This window comes from Xenopus laevis, chromosome 9_10S, assembly GCF_017654675.1.
Source record: "Xenopus laevis strain J_2021 chromosome 9_10S, Xenopus_laevis_v10.1, whole genome shotgun sequence".
Taxonomy (NCBI): Eukaryota; Metazoa; Chordata; class Amphibia; order Anura; family Pipidae; genus Xenopus; species Xenopus laevis.
In genome coordinates, this window is record NC_054388.1 from 60,023,414 (window position 1) to 60,039,904 (window position 16,491).

At 39.5% G+C, this 16,491-nt stretch overlaps 1 protein-coding gene across 3 annotated transcripts in view; it reads right to left on the reverse strand.

Moving 5' to 3' along the window:
• LOC108702958 (voltage-dependent L-type calcium channel subunit beta-4) overlaps positions 1-16,491 on the reverse strand; it is a 67,746-nt gene that overhangs the window by 3,508 nt on the left and 47,747 nt on the right. For all 3 annotated transcript variants that reach the window (XM_018238781.2, XM_018238782.2, XM_018238783.2), the window contains 10 exons: positions 14,331-14,453; positions 13,062-13,192; positions 12,103-12,179; positions 10,607-10,626; positions 10,435-10,515; positions 8,672-8,730; positions 6,491-6,600; positions 2,637-2,788; positions 1,928-2,023; positions 146-331 (listed from right to left, as the gene is read on the reverse strand). In XM_018238781.2, the coding sequence (XP_018094270.1) occupies positions 146-331; positions 1,928-2,023; positions 2,637-2,788; positions 6,491-6,600; positions 8,672-8,730; positions 10,435-10,515; positions 10,607-10,626; positions 12,103-12,179; positions 13,062-13,192; positions 14,331-14,453 (1,035 nt within the window). The remainder of the gene's footprint in view (positions 1-145; positions 332-1,927; positions 2,024-2,636; positions 2,789-6,490; positions 6,601-8,671; positions 8,731-10,434; positions 10,516-10,606; positions 10,627-12,102; positions 12,180-13,061; positions 13,193-14,330; positions 14,454-16,491) is intronic.

Genomic DNA, 16,491 nt, shown 5'->3' on the forward strand with positions numbered 1-16,491 from the left:
GCTCTACCTAAAATTACACTTGCCAAAATAGTGCCAAGTTTTTTCTTTTACTGTTCACAGCACCATCATCCCAGATGGGATATTGCAGGATGAAACGTTTTGCCTGAATATAAATATGATCATCTTAATTGGTTGCCCCTTCTACCTGTAAACCGGAAATAGCTGTTGGGTACGATGTAAGTGCTGTAGATCCCAGATTTCGTCCTAGAAGAGGAGTCATGGGTGTGGTGCTTGTGGTGTGAGTAGCTCTCCAATATGCTTCAAGATATTCTGCCAAATGTTCACATGCATCTTCTAACTGATTCTCATCCAAAATGACATCAAACATTTCCTGTTTGGGGAGAGAAATCCAAAATAAAACCATTATGATGACAAATATACTGTATGATAATGATGTTGATGCTATCCATCGGGATTGTTCACAACTATGCCACTTAACTATGTCCGGGAGAAAAAACAATTCTTCTACCTCCATGGTTTATTGCAGAAATTTCTGTACCTGTGTGCTTTAGGTCTCTTATAGGATTTACTAGATTTACTTGATTAAGATAGCTTTTACCTGAAAGGTACCTTCTCAGATTGTTTCCTTTTAAACCCTATAGGAACTTTGGGTACATTTTAAACAAGTTTAAAGGAGAACTAACCCCCCAATCAGTGGCGGAACTATTGGGCAGCCCCCGGCCGCTCGCACACCACTGATTTCCGGGCGGAAAATCGCGTACGGTGGGGGGGGGGGGGGACGTCTGCACGTCCTGCACCAGGGCCCACCCCCTCTAGATACATTACTGCCCCCAATAAGAAAATCCCCATCCACTACCCTAGATAGTCCCCCTCCCTGATCCTAACAGCATAGTGCATAATTCCAGAAAGTGACAGCTATTTATGCAGAGTAGCGCAATGGAGCTCATGGGAGCCATCTTCCAGGTCTTTAGTCTTCTGTAAGGGAACGCCGTATTTGGCACTTGCGCAGTTGGAGCAGTCTGGTATTCGTACCAACTGCACATGCGCTGAAAAGTTCTGTGAACTGCCGAAGGGAAGGTACAGAATACGAAGAAGACTGAAGACCTGGAAGATGGCGCCTACCACTGCGTTATTCTGCATAAATGAGCGTGCTGTCCAGGGACACTTTCTGGAATTATGCACTATGTGGGTAGAAAGCAGAGAGGGTAGTAGATGGGGCTTTTCTTATCGGGGGGGTTACTTCTCCTTTAATGTGTAAATTGGAAGCAAAAGTTTGATACCATGTAAATGTCCAGAACTGGTATTTCCCACACTATCTAATTTTCTCCACCTGCTTGTAAAAATGTTATGCCATTTTTTAAAAGGCAAAGCATGGCAATGTGTGGTGTATTATCTCCATGTTTTTTATTTACACAGCATAATAAATATGCCCCTCCCCCCAGTGTATACGGAGTATGTGCAGGATCCATAATACCAGAAGGAAGGCCAGCCAAGATCAGATATGGGGCTTAAGAGGAGCAACTCAGGGGCATTTATCTTTACTAAAACAGGAATGATGTACAATAAGCCTCATGGTAGTAGTTTTTAGACTGTTATAAACCCTGCCTGCCATGATCAAACATATGGTTGGGGCCTCTTAACTAAGTAGCAAATGGAAAATACTGCCTTAATTTAGCTCCAGTGACATCAGAAATAAGTTTTGAGCTCCATCCCGCTCATTCCACACCAACCGAGAAATCATTGCCTTTGGGTACGTTGCCTTAAATCTTCCTACTTCCAGGGTGATAGCACAACTGCCAGTTTTGCCGCTCATATTAAAAAAAGAATCTCCTTGCCATAAGCATTTATACTTTGAAGACAATTGCTGGAAGTACAGCATTACTGCAGATAAGATAAGACTCATTGGGTACTGATATTTTTTTATTTGAATTGATGGAAAGAAAGATTGTGTAGATTGTGTACTTACTGGAGGGCACTGTGCAAGCTTATCCGCAGCAACTAACTGAACATTCAGGTGTTTACTTTGGGATTTGCCTCTGGATTTAATGAGCCGTTGTAATACCTAAGAAAAAAAAAAATGTTGCATGCTTCCATTTTGTTTTGTTTTGTTTTTTCAAACTACTATTATAATTATGTTTAGAACTACTTGCAACTACTTTATATGGCCATTCAGTTAGAGGCTTATTTTACACTGCTGCCACATTGTGCCAACTGCATTTTTGGATGCAATTTGCAGCTGCATATGGATTTTTGCCTGCTGCAATCCCATCAGATGCGTTAAAACACACCCAACTGCATGTTGTGGTCAATATTTTCAGACTTGAGATTGATTCTATCTACATTTATATGTTGTTTCTATGCATATCATGAGAACAATTAACAGCATTCATTGTAAAAAATTCCTTTCCTTTTTTAGATATTATACATTTGCCATTAAAGAAAGGTTTCAGTCTGATCTATGGCAGTTCAAATAAAGACAGAAAACATTTGACTGGTTTTTATAGCTTACTGTACCCAGGAAAAGGTTGCCTATGTTATATTACAGGTAAGGTATTTACGCATAACTTTATAAAAAAAAAACGAAAAAAGGTTTACACATGAATTTAGTCCTAATTTCACAAGGGCATTCCTTTAATAACCATTTTAAAGCAACACAAAAACACAGCAATAGTTACCTTTGGAGATGAAACCTTGACATGTACAATAATCGGTGCTAACGATGTCTTGATTAGTTGTGCCGGGTGATTAATGGTATCTGCATCTAGAATGACCAGCTGTAAAGATCGGGCCAACTCAAAAATTCTTTCAATTTCGCTTTGTACTTCAGCTGGCGATAAATCAAGGAAATATGTGTTAGCGCGATAGAAATACAATCCAGTCAAGTGTGAGCAAATAAAACCATAGCGTAATAATGTGTTCTATTTATATTGGCTGCAGTTAGCACAGTACTGCAAAATACAAGATTGACAAAAGCAACTCTTTTGATTTATTTGCTCTATATTTCTGGGGAGCTTCATATTGCTCATCACTTGCTTACATTAAACATAAGATCGGTCATTAGACAGCGTATATATAGTTAGTTGTAAGTGCGACCAGCCCAAATAAGCACATAAAACACCCAGGGGCATGCTGTGTAAAACTAAATTCGCAGAAAAACTGAGTGAAAAGCTGTGTAAAATAAATTGAAAAAAATTAAATTAAATAAAATTAAAAAAGTGTGTGTTGGTCCTACTTGCAAAAGTACATATTTTTGACTGTGCATATATATATATATCTTAACCAGAAAGATAGGCCCAGGTTTGATTGTGTCCACAGATCCCAGCCGGCTCCCACTTGTATCCCTTCAAGTCCGCAAATTCTGTTACTAAAATAAAAGAGCCAGCGCCAGAGGCACGGGAGACAGACAAACAGGCAAATAGGGTAATATCGTTTTGCAATGTTGCCACCTCTTGTGTAGGGAACAGATCGCTTGTTACACCATATATGTGTGACCTTCCTTTACTGTCAACCTTCACCAAAAAGGGTTAGAAAGGACTCTCCTCAGGAGCTTGTTTAGGTGGGTACTCACAAACAAATAGTATCAGCTTGCACGTAAAATCTGGAGCGTTTCCCTTCGTGTAGACTGTAGATCAACAAATAGCAGCAAATAGTGTAAAAAACTTTTTAATAATTGTAAAACAAGATTAAAATGCACTCACATGGCAATGGTTAAAATAGAGCATATCTATGCACCGTCCAACTGGAGGCCCCCCTGATTGCACCAGTCCACAGCAACAAGTCCCAAGACTTCAATCAGGGGGGCCTCCAGTTGGACGGCTCCCACTTGTATCCCTTCACGCTCCAGATTTTACGTGCAAGCTGATACTATTTGTTTGTGAGTACCCACCTAAACAAGCTCCTGAGGAGAGTCCTTTCTAACCCTTTTTGGTGAAGGTTGACAGTAAAGAAAGGTCACACATATATGGTGTAACAAGCGATCTGTTCCCTACACAAGAGGTGGCAACATTGCAAAACGATATTATCCTATTTGCCTGTTTGTCTGTCTCCCGTGCCTCTGGCGCTGGCTCTTTTATTTTAGTAACAATATATATATATATATCATTTGAAGAAAGTGTTTGCACTTCTGCAGCATTTTTTTAAATTAAATTACAAGTGATGTCTATGAACAGTTTCAAGAAAAAGAAAAAACTAGTGCAGCAGCTTTCACTACATTGCCAATATATATGTAGAGAGATGGATGGAAGTTTTAATGCACTTGAAAAGCAATTTCAACAGCAATTTGTGAGTAGCCCTCTGCCCCGATTGTGCCCGACTGCCATGACTTTATTACTATTCGTGCCAGCAGGAGTCGACCTGTGCTAATCCCTGATGTAGTGCCTAATTTTTTATTGAAAAACAAGCAACTAAAGAGACATACAGATATACAACTACTAAGAAAAACAGTAGTTAAATATAAATATAAAACTAAATATGCATCAACCTGAATTTTCGTTATCAATAAAAATTCTCCGCACATTCATGCATATTTATACACATCATTACAACTCCACACCAACCCCCTATTATAGCCTACCCTAATCCCCTAATTACAGAAAGAGAGGGACACAGGTTACTCACCTAAAACAGCATGAGCCCAAACATAAAAAAAAGAAGCACTAGGTAGGTAAACGGTTTCAATTTGGCGCAAAACAAAATATATATATACACGGTATATACATACTATATAAATATGTTCGCATGGGTTTGAATGTGCTTTGTATAGCATCTAATTAACAACCTCACACAATACATGTTACCAATAGTTCTCATCTAATTATCACTTTTCCCCACAATGCTATCTACATCTACCTCCACTATGCACAGGATACTAGGAGGTTTAAAAATAAAGCGAGAAAAGTCACAACTGAACATTCATCACAGAAATGTGAATTCTTTCAGCTCATTACAGCAGACTTTATTGGTGTTTTAGCAGCTGATTGTTAAAATGCTGGCATCATGAATTAGAGTGGCTCCATTCCCAAACCTTAAATCCATGTGAGCATTATACATGGGAAGTAGGGATGCACCGAATCCACTATTTTGGATTCGGCCGAACCCCCGAATCTTTTGCGAAAGAATACCGAACACAAGCTCCCTAACACAAGATAACAGCTGCCTGGTAGATCTAAGAACAACACTCAATAGTAAAAACCCATGTCCCACTGAGACACATTCAGTTACATTGAGAAGGAAAAACAGCAGCCTGCCAGAAAGCATGTCTCTCCTAAAGTGCAGGCACAAGTCACATGACATGGGGCAGCTGGGAAATTGACAAAATGTCTAGCCCCATGTCAGATTTCAAAATTGAATATAAAAAAATCTGTTTGTTCTTTTGAGAAATGGATTTCAGTGCAGAATTCTGCTGGAGTAGAACTATTAACTGATGCGTTTCTGATGACAGGATCCCTTTAAAGGAGAACCAAACCCCTTATTCATAAAAACCCTTACTCTACATAGCCCCCACTGCTGCCCCCCAGCCTAGGTGTAAACTCCAGTATTTTCCCCTAAGTCTTTACTTACCTCTCTTTGTAGATTCAGTGCAGCAGAGCTCATGGGCACCATCTTTCGGCGCTTCGGTAATCGGGTCTTCTTCCATCCCTTCGGCTATTTTCGTGACTTTCGGGGGATGCACAGTTGTTCAGGCATGCGCCGATACGGTGCTTATTACTGAAGATTACGGAAGTGCTGAAGATGGCCCCCGTGAGCTCTTAGATTTAGGGGCAATTACTGGAGTTTACACCTAGGCTGGGGGGCATCATGGGGGGACTATGTAGGGTAGCGGGGTAGAAGTTTTCATGAATAAGGGGTTTGGTTCTCTTTTAGGTTGTTTCTTTTTTTTTTATCCGTTCATCTTTTGGTTATAATCAAATGGCCAAAGGTTGTTTCAGACAAGTGCCAGTGTGTTTGTGCATTGCCAGGAACCTCCTCTTCTGGTCATGCTGGCACAGCCTCAAGCAGCAAAAGAGTCTAATTGATTTTGTGTCAGATTCTTGCTTCCCCCTGCTACAGCCTTGCCAGTCTCAGCAATATACATCCTGGTGTATAACAAAGTCAGAGGCATTAGCCTGTATGTTAACTCAGCCTGACACCAGTATCACAGCGAGAGGGGAAATGTAAGGAATTTCTGTCATTCTCCTCTTAGAAATGTTCTTCAGCTGTCAATGGTTGTAAAGCACAATAAACTGATTTAACAAGTTCAGGAATGATGTGAGCATGGGATAAAACTTTGATTTGATCCATGTCTATGAAATGTTGCCAGTTGATCACACACAGCACAATTGGGTTATTCAGAATGAATGGCAACAACACAAACACATAAAAGGAAATGTGACCTCTCAAAACCAATAAATGTCATAATTGCTCAGAGCTCTGTTTTTCTGTTTTTCTCATTTTCAAAATATTTGCAGTTTATAAAATGAGTTTGAAGCCTGCTTGACATTTCCACAGAGCAGCTACAGTTGGCTGAAAATGTAAAAAAAAAAAATCTTACCCAAACTAGATCTTGTGTTTGAACGTTCAATTATCATCTTCTTGCTTGGGTTATTTAACACCGACCTCTTAGCAAGAGAAATATCGGCCGTTACTCTAGTTATTGATATCCTAAAAAAGAAAAAAAAAAGGTTACAAATCATCCCACCATCGCACCTTCAATCTCACATCACACCTTTAAGCCTAAGAAAAAGAAAATCACGCCTAACGGTGCTGTTACTATTGGTACAAAGCATCGGTCACTACACCTTGCCTTGCCTTTGGAGATAAACCCTTGGGTTCCCCTCAAATGATAAAGTACCACGTCTGAATGATTTAGGAGTATTGAAAACTTTGATATGTTTTAGTGGGAGGTGGGGATTATACTGCTTTGCTAACAGTCATCAAATAACTTCTTGCACAGAAACTACAGTATCTTCAACCAATATATCCAAGTATAATGGAAAGGCAGTTTGCTAAGGAGCAGTGAAGACATGTCCCATTACTCACTTTCAAAGACTCACAGCATGTGCTATGAGTTACATACCAAGTTTTTTTCTATTCTCTAAAGAGAAACAAGCAGAGAAGACAAACTCAGGTACCATCTGACTTTTTCCTATCTTAGAAAACCACTTTGTCCTTGTTTGATAGCTTTGGCCTACAAGGGTTTCCTTCAGCCCTGCAGTTTTTTAGGTTTGTAAAATCAAGTTTTGTGTTCTATGCCTATGTTTCTTAAACTGACCATAAACATGTAGATTATCTCGTGGGCTGAGGTCACCAAATGAGCAGATCATTGCCCCATTTGCCCACAGAAGTTATTGGCCAAGTCATTTTGAAATTATCTGGCCTCTCAGCCTGGCCAACAGTCAGTATGAGGTCATTGCAGACCTATCAGAAGACTGCTGCATTCATGGACTAATTAAACATCAACCCAATACGATATTTCAATATTCCCGATTAATACCCAACTGGATCCAATCATATATTAATCCGGACGGTCAAATTTTTAGCCTGGGCCAGTGACAGAGCACACTTTATAGAGTCAGATCTAGCCAAAGGATTGTGCCAGTATTGTTCTGCGTATAGCCAGCTTGTAAGGCAGCAGTGCCCATTCTTTACTAATGAGGGGTCTACTTTTAGTGATGTTGTCCCATTATGATCTACATCCATAATAACAGCATTCTGTTCCATGGAAAATATTATTTAAATATTATATTGATTTATAAGAGCATTTGTATTACTATATTTAAAAAAAACAACTATTTCTTATGTAACCTTACAATAAATATCTGAATGAAAAGAATAAAACAGAAGGGTAATTTAGTCAAGCTGTTTGATGACAGTGTGTTGAGATCTATTGATCACCAATTAAAGGTCTACTGGTAGATTCCGATCTGGACACCCCTGTTGTAAGGCTCATTTGTAGTCTGATGAAGCCTTAATGGAGTTGGTTTTCTTATCTCCTTTTTTTTTCTCCACTGAAATGGCATATAACCTATTCGTAGGTAGCCATACACAGAGTAAGATGGAAAGACAATTTTTCACTACATATATGTTCCCTTTGAAAGGTGGTTTTGACAGACCTTTTTGCTTTCTATTGGACTACATCTAGCCTGTCCAATAAACAGGTGACTACCTTGGATGGACAGTCAACCATTAAGTGAGGCCATAATGTGTTTTTAGCCCAATAGAATGATATGTGCAACAAGTACTTTTTAATGAGGTATTCCTCATATTTAGAAGTGTTTGCCATGACACATCAAACTTTGCTTTCACCAGTTCAAATATAATCCTGGGGTAAAGGATGAAGCATATAACATGTACCATACATAGGCTTTTTCTCATAACTATGTCTATTTTGCTTTTGTAAATTCGGCTATATATATATATAAATATATATTCAAACAGAAGGAGGGGCGAGTGGGTAGAGTGGGTAGAGTGTAGAACAAATACTTTATATATATACTATATATTATATATGTGTTAACACCAGAAGACTGATCCTAATAGATAGTATGTGCTTTTGGCAACAAATACCTTAAAAAAAGTGCTGTGTTAGGAAATCAAGTGTCAAGAATGATGATGAGATTTGCACTAATTCACAGACAACTGAATGCACATCCAGTTTCCACACAAAGCCTATTTTAGCTTGATGTTCTTAATTAGAAGACAAGGCCAGAACATGAATGAGCTTATTCCTCACCTCCCATCAAACCTGTGCTTCAGGAAGTCAAATAGGGCTTTCTGCATCATGTCAGTCACCTTCCCAGTAGAAAGAAGATGTGAATACCAAGAAGGACAGGAAGGAAGAGAAAAGGAAAAGATGAGAAAAGAAGATTGTGGTATAAGAGCCCCATAACTTCATTAAAAACTGCTTCACACTTCTCTGTCATACAAAGGGTGGCTACACTGAATTCTGCTTTCCTGTGATGCTACAAAGAACAAATTAACACCCACAAATTCTTGCAGGTGTTCTTTCTTTCCCTTAGGTATTGACTGTGAAGATGAAGCACAACTCTTGATATTTAAGCCCTGATAAAGAAGAAGCAAATGATCATCATTCCTAGCAGAAAAGGCAAACATTGGTGATAAAATATTTGATGTTATGTAGATTACAACAAGGCTCCTGTTCTGCTCATGTCACAGACAAGGCAAATGTCTGCATGATTTTGCTTGAATATGTTACCAAAATCCACTTGATCAAATAGGACACAAATAGTATGCAACCTGCTGGCACAGCATATACACAAAGAAAGGCGTTTCCTCAGGTGGACCCCAGAGAAAAGTTTGTCACACCCTTTGCTAGTTGAGTTTATTACTTTGTTTTAGCAATACAGTATAAATGGTACTTACTCCCAACAATCGCCAAGGTGCATTTAATTACTTTTCCTGGAGCTGGCCAATAGTTTACATGAATTACCAACAGCAGCCGAAGCCTTAGGGGATGAAGCATGAATGGGCCTTTGCTGTGTATTGCCTACTAGGCTGTCAGGTGGAATTTCAGGTTTTTATGACATTCCCTGGTAGATTGCCCAATGACTTATTGCAAAAAGTGCACATGCGTTGTACCCACTATCCTCCTTGGAGAACCTTGTAATTGCCACCTGCCTATTGCAGGAGGTCCTGTTAATGTAGCAGTTGCTAAAGCTACGTCTAGCAAGTTTAGAATCTTGCCCTAACCACACTAAAGTTAAATATACATTAAAAAAACTACTCATGTGAGTTAAGATGGGCTGATTATGCCTCATGTCAATCGGGCAGGATAGAAAATCCCATCTTTTCATTGATGCGGCCCTGCGATCCGACCGCCCGGTTGGCCTCTGACATCGCCAAACGAGCGGATCTCTAAGTCTATGGCCACCTTAACTGTAGGTGATTATACTGTACACTTTAAATATTAACCCAGGAACAGGACTTGTGTTGTAAGTGCATTCTGCTCATTGTTTAAACGTAAAGTAATCTATAGCTTTTCTAAGTATGGTCTACTCTAAGAAATCGTACGTAACAGTGAAGTTCAAGATCACTTTCAGTTTATACTTCATTCCAAATTCCTGGCCCTTTAAAGCAACTGTGGAAGGAGGAAAAGTGATTTAATAAGATCCCCCCTGACAGCTAAACTGCTCCTTATCTGTAAATAGAAGGGCTAGAATTTTTGACAGTTTCAGCATCTATCATTCCTGGTGTAGATCTCTCTCAGGTCTCCATAAACTGTAAGTTCTCTATATAAATTTATTTATATTTAATCATATGGAGGTACAAATAGTAGCGTTTTGGAGAGGGGCAGTTGCAGGTAGGAAGACTAGAGAATAGTAGATATAGAAGGGCAAGGTGGTTGTAGCTGGGCACGATGTATGCAGTAAAACTTGATATCATCATTACCCAGCCTCAATATTCAACCTCTGATATGTATGCATAATTATGCTCATTTCTGCTGTTCATGGAGTTTTTTGGATGACGTTCTCGTACCTCATAACCTTTCAGAGACGGGCCCACTAACACAACAGGTCGCATGGATGGCACAACATCATAAGGCGGAACAAGTTCGGTCTGGAAACAGAATAGCAAAGCCAATTATGCAACTGGAGCAAAAGCAACACAAGGGATATTCTTACACATCTATATTGATTAAATGACTTACCACTTTCTGCTTCTGTTTGGCTAGGGAGTAAAAAGAAAACAAAATCAGAACTGATAACTGTAAAAAACAATGGTAGGACCAAGATGGTTAGGCTTATGGCAAACAACACAATACAATTTATGTTTTGCTGCCATCCAGCTGAAAACAGTGGCATACCCATGTCTGCCTCACCACTCCTTATGTTATTTAATGGCACCCATAGCAAGGTCACCTCTCTTTGTGCATGAGCTAGGGTGCTTGCCACTAAAGGGATTGTTCACCTTTAAGTTAACTTTTAGTATGCTATTGAATGGCTAATTCTAAGCAACTTTTCAAATGGTCTTCATAATTTGTTATAGTATATTTTAATTAATTGCCTTCTTCTACTGACTCTTTCCAGTTTTCTATTGGGGGTCAATGCTTACTAAAGCAGAGGGGGGCGCTAGAGATTATAGATAATGATACAAAGGACAGCCTATTGTTGAAAACCATTTTCTAACTCGGGCCCCGGGTACCAATATGCTCCTCCCTCTTTCAGCGCTTACTTTCTCGGCTGTGCTTTCCTCTGTCTAATATTAGAAGACAATTTCCAGGCTTGTTATGCACGCTGACGGCTTTCTGAAGATAACTCCTTTCACTCACATCACAGACGTGTCAGCGTGCAGCCAGCACATCACTCGGCACGCCGATATACTTGGGGATTACAAGCCAGGATATTCTTAGCCTTTAAACACAAGCGTTTAAATCGTCTGTTTTGCGTCACATATCTTAGACAGGGGCTTGTTTTCTCCCAAGGGACTGTAATACATAAGCCATGAACAGCCTTTGATATAGATCCATCAGTGATGTCATTACCTTGAAGATCCATCAGTGCTTAAAGGAGAACTAAGCATAAATAAAGAAGTAGGCTAGAAATGTTGTACATTATGTTTTGAGCTTCTGTACCAACTCAAGGCAACCACGGTTTTTTTTAGCAAGGAAGATCTGGGTCTATGAACATGCCTCAGTGGCTCCCCGTCTTCTTTTCTGCTAATTATCTGCACATGCCGTGTGCTGCTGTCACTTACTAAGCTTAGAAACCAACTCAAAATATACAGTAAACATAGTACACATAATAAGTAAATATAATTGCCACAATATAAGGCTGATCAGTAATACATGGCAGCACAGAAACCAGTGCAATTAGCATAATAATTTAATAATCAGCCTTGTGCATCAGCTTTTTACAGGTCAACCTAATTTTCTGCTTGATAATTTGTGATAGGGGTGCAGTTTTAGTTTCCAAATATAGTCCCCACTACACATTGTGTGTTAATGTGTCGTTCTTACATTGTTTTCAAGGTTGAAATAAAGACAAACGTTGGGAAGGCATGCGCGATTAGAGGCGTTTCCAGTTCATCACCCCAGATCACTGAATTTTGCTCCAAATCCATCCCCACTGAGATCATATGGACAAACACATGGGCTGAACAGTACCCAGCTCTAAGAACATAATTATATGCTCTGTGTGTGCTCACCAGCAGATGGAGGGGTTGCTCGAAATGTCCCAGATACCATTTCCCCAAGACTGGAAGAAGAATTTCCACTTAATTTACTGTAGGAAAAAATGGATAAAATTAACCAGAGGATCAAAACATTGATGCTTTTTCTCTCTCTTAACTGTACACTTAAAAGCTTTAAAATATGATCAAACTAACACCAACGTGGTACCACAATTGCAGAACTACAACTGCCATTATTAAGCATAACTGGTCGGAGAAATCTGGGTCTAGCAGTTGATCCAATAGTTGAAGTTTTGTAAGATCAGTGATACTGTATCTATCAAATAAAGTATATTTTTCTGGATGAAACCAATGTATTGGCCTAGAGATGGGCCAATTAATTAATCAATACATGTAATATACATGGTGTACACAGTGTACCTCTCTTTTTTAACAGGAATATAGTGTGGCTCTGCATGTCTATCAAATCTGCTCCATCTGCAAGTGGCAAAGTATTAGTTTCATTACAGACATAAGCAGCAGTCTTGCATGCCTGAAAACGTAGTGAGGTCAGATCCATCTGGGCCAAATGGAGTCTGAAGCTGCAGCACCCAGAGCACTTGGGATTCAATCCAGTAATGGAACCAGTGATAACAATAAGAATTTTCATAATATTTAGTATTGGGTTGTTCCATTGCTCCACTTTTCTCATATCATATAGCTTAATATAAAGATCTGCCAGTTAGAAGATGCACTGCAGAATGCCAGCTGGAATTTAAGGATTTAATAACTAGCAGGGAAATTATATAGGACATATATTCCTTATATAGGTCACAAGCTCACTTCCTGAGCTACTATATAAACTGGAGCTAAGAAATATGTTGTGTTTGGAACTAGAATAAAAGCTTTGTTTCACTTAATAATGACAATAGAGCAAAATATTACCCATTTTCCATTCTTAACAGACAGTTTACTATAGCAGAAATAATTCTTACCCTCCATGTGGTCGTCCTCTCTTCTGCTCCTGCTGAACTCTGATGTAGTCCAATCTCTGGGGGCTTGGAATGAACCCAATCTCACATCCTTCTTTCACCAGCCTTCCTATCCACCAGTCGTTGTTGTATTTCTGGAATAAAAGAAGACACATTTATCTGTTGTTGCTGTACACTGATCGTTTGTTTACATTCAAGTTATAGTAGTGAGAAGTATCAGGCTCCTTTAGGGTGGTGGCAAACTTGGCTACTGGGGGAGATTAGATGCTAGTGATGGGATTCCCCGACCCTAACCTTGGCCCACGAACGCCTGCATCCGACTTCCAGGTTGCTTTTATAGGCCCGCAATGAGCCCCCCCGTCAACGATGTCACAAAAGTGGCGGAGCGAGCAGGCACAGCATCTATAAAAGACGAACCCAGAAGTCGGAAGCCGGCATTTGACGGGTCCCGCAGGTATCGGGCCACCCGCACATCACTATTAGTCGCCCAGCAACAAATTGCCTGCAGGATGCCACTCTGATCGATTTGGCTTTCCGAAGTCACTATAAGTTGCCACAGGAGGAAAGTTCCGGCGACTTAGAAAAAAAAGTATTCCGGGTGTCATCCCGCCGGCGATTTACATTCTAGCCGGCAGGAAGGCATTTAGGGGAGATTAGTTGCCCGAAGAAGAGGCAATTTGTTGCTGGGCGACCCAGTAGCCATGTCTGCCACCATCCATAGGGTGAAGACAAAGAAAGCTAGAGTAGCAGCTACTTGTCACAGCTTAAAAAATAAAAAAGTCAATATTGATATTTGGCTAAGACAATACATAGCAGATGCAATTAATTTAAAAGTCCCCTTTGAATACAAGAGACAGCATTAAGTGCCTGCACATTATGCCACAGTACAATATTGGTCACTTTCCCTCTGATTGCAACGCATAAGTAGATAATGACCAATCAAAAATATACGAATATTCCCTAAAATACTCTTTCAGGCTCAGTTAAATAAAGCAAAATATCCATAAATTCTGAAAAAGCTGAAATTTGCAAATGAAAAAAAGGACATGCCTATGAGGATCTGATGGTGCAGGTTTAACCATTTCCCCTCCTAGATGAAAGGAATAGTATACATTTAGAAATAGTACCATCTACTATTGAAATAGTTAATCAGCTAATGTGTTCCAAACGCTGGCAGCCGGACAGTTTCCCTTTTAGCCTTAAACTGCAGTCTTGCCGCTGATATTTTACTTGCTAGTGACAGGTGGCGAGAGCACTTCACCCTATATTTACCTCTTTAATGTGTAAAAAGTCCTTGGCATCAAAAGATATGGCAGTGCCTGGCACAGGGACATCTTCATCCAATGCTCCGCAGTAACTCACATTCGTCCTCACAGCGAATGCCACCGGCTTTGTCTAAAAGCATAAGGACCCATCATGAATACCCATAAACTGTCTCATATCTGTAACTTTATATGATACGTACTGCTTATAATGAGGGTCAGCTCATTACTGTCCTGTTGGTCTCTAAACTCTGGTCTCTACAGACACCGAGCATGGCTAAAACCTTCCCTAAAATTGTCTCTTTAGCTCAATTGTACCATAATCTCAATATGTTTGGTAACAGTGAGATGACAGTTATGGCCAGATTTATTAATTAATTAATTTTGTCTAATTCAAAATTTAAAATTTTTTTATGGTCAAAACTGTCAAATTGGACTAGGCAGTTATTGAAATTCGATTCGAGTTTTTAAAAAAATTAAAATTAGATTTTCGAGATTTATTATACTCAGGCCCTTTAAGAACTCAAATTCCACTATTCGCCACCTAAAACTTGCTGAATAGCTATTTAAGTCAATGGGAGAGGTCCAGGGATCAATTTGGAGTTGTTTGCAGCCTTCTTGACGTTAGAGGTTTTTTTTTGGGCGAATCAAGTTTTTTAAATTCGACTCTAATTTGATTCGAGTTTTCAGGTTGATCTAATTCATCAGGGTTGTAAAAAATTCTTTCTTTATCTGCAATTAAATTTAAAATGCCTGCTTTAGTAAGCTAGGGGTGCAAAAGTGTCAGTGTCGACTTAGACCCTCCTTTAACCCTTTCCCTGCCAGCCGTTTTGTCCTAGATGCGAACATCTACTGCCAAGCAGTTTTTAGATATTTTGCACTCTTTCACTTTAAGGGCCTTTCCTGGGGTGGTCTTTTAGTTAACCCAGGAAAACAATATATTGTTTTTTTCAGGACAACCTGAACTTTCACAATATGCAAGAATTTTGGTGTAATTCTACTTCTCTAAAAAAATATTGGATTCTAAGTGTCAAATAAAATGAAAAAAATCATGTTGCACGAAGAACAATCACATATATCAGAAACATCATTCATTTTACGTACGAGAACACAGCTGATTTAGAAAGGTCTATGTCTCCTGAACGCGACAATACCAAATATATATAGTTTTATGGAGATTTCTCACTTGTATAGCTCAAAATCTACAAGCAGTACACAACCAAATTTCCAAAGCAACACTCCCCAAACGGCATACTTTTGATTTCAAGGCCAAACATTCCACTAACAGTAGGTTTACCCAAGAAAACTACCCATTACTAGAAAGAACAGATTCTGGTGAATCAAAAATGGGTAGAAATATCTTTGTACTCCAAACCACCAAGTTGCAATTGTTTCCTAAAGTTATAGTGTTTTATAGAAATTGGTGAATTTTTTGAAAAATGACCTCAAAGCTTCCACTCTACAGCAACATATCTCCCACACATCATTAGGTATCAATGTAAAACACCCCAAATATAAAATCCTGGGTCCACTGAACAGTTTGATGCCCAATATGAATAGATGTACCCAAGCACGTGGCATAGGAGGCCCCAAAAGGAAGACCCCCCGTTTGTTCTGTAATTTCAGATACTGCAAAATCAACACATTTACATCGTTTTGGGGGGCGGCAAAGGTAGAAAACAGTACGTTCACCCCAGAAAACCATATATTTTCGGAAAGTACACATTCCCCTGAATCTAAATTGGGTATGCATGTCTTTCTACGCCAAAGTACCAAGCCGCAAATCATTCCTAAATTTGGTGATTTTGGGGACATTTCCAAAAATGACTTCAAAATTTCGACCCTGCAGCATCGTATTACCCACATACTTTTAGGTATCAAGACAAATCACCCCAAATATGAAAGCCTGGGGTCCTCTGAACAGTTTGATGCCCAATATGTATAGGTGTACCCAAGCACGTGGCGTATAGGGGCCCCAAAACGAAGACCCCCATATGGTCTGTCATTTCAGGTACTGCAAAATCAACACATTTACATTGTTTTGAGGGGGGCAAATGTAGAAAAAAGTAAGTTCACCCCAGAAAACCATATATTTTCGGAAAGTACACATTCCCACGGATCTAAATTGGGTATGCATGTCTTTGTACTCCAAAGTACCAAGCCGCAAACCA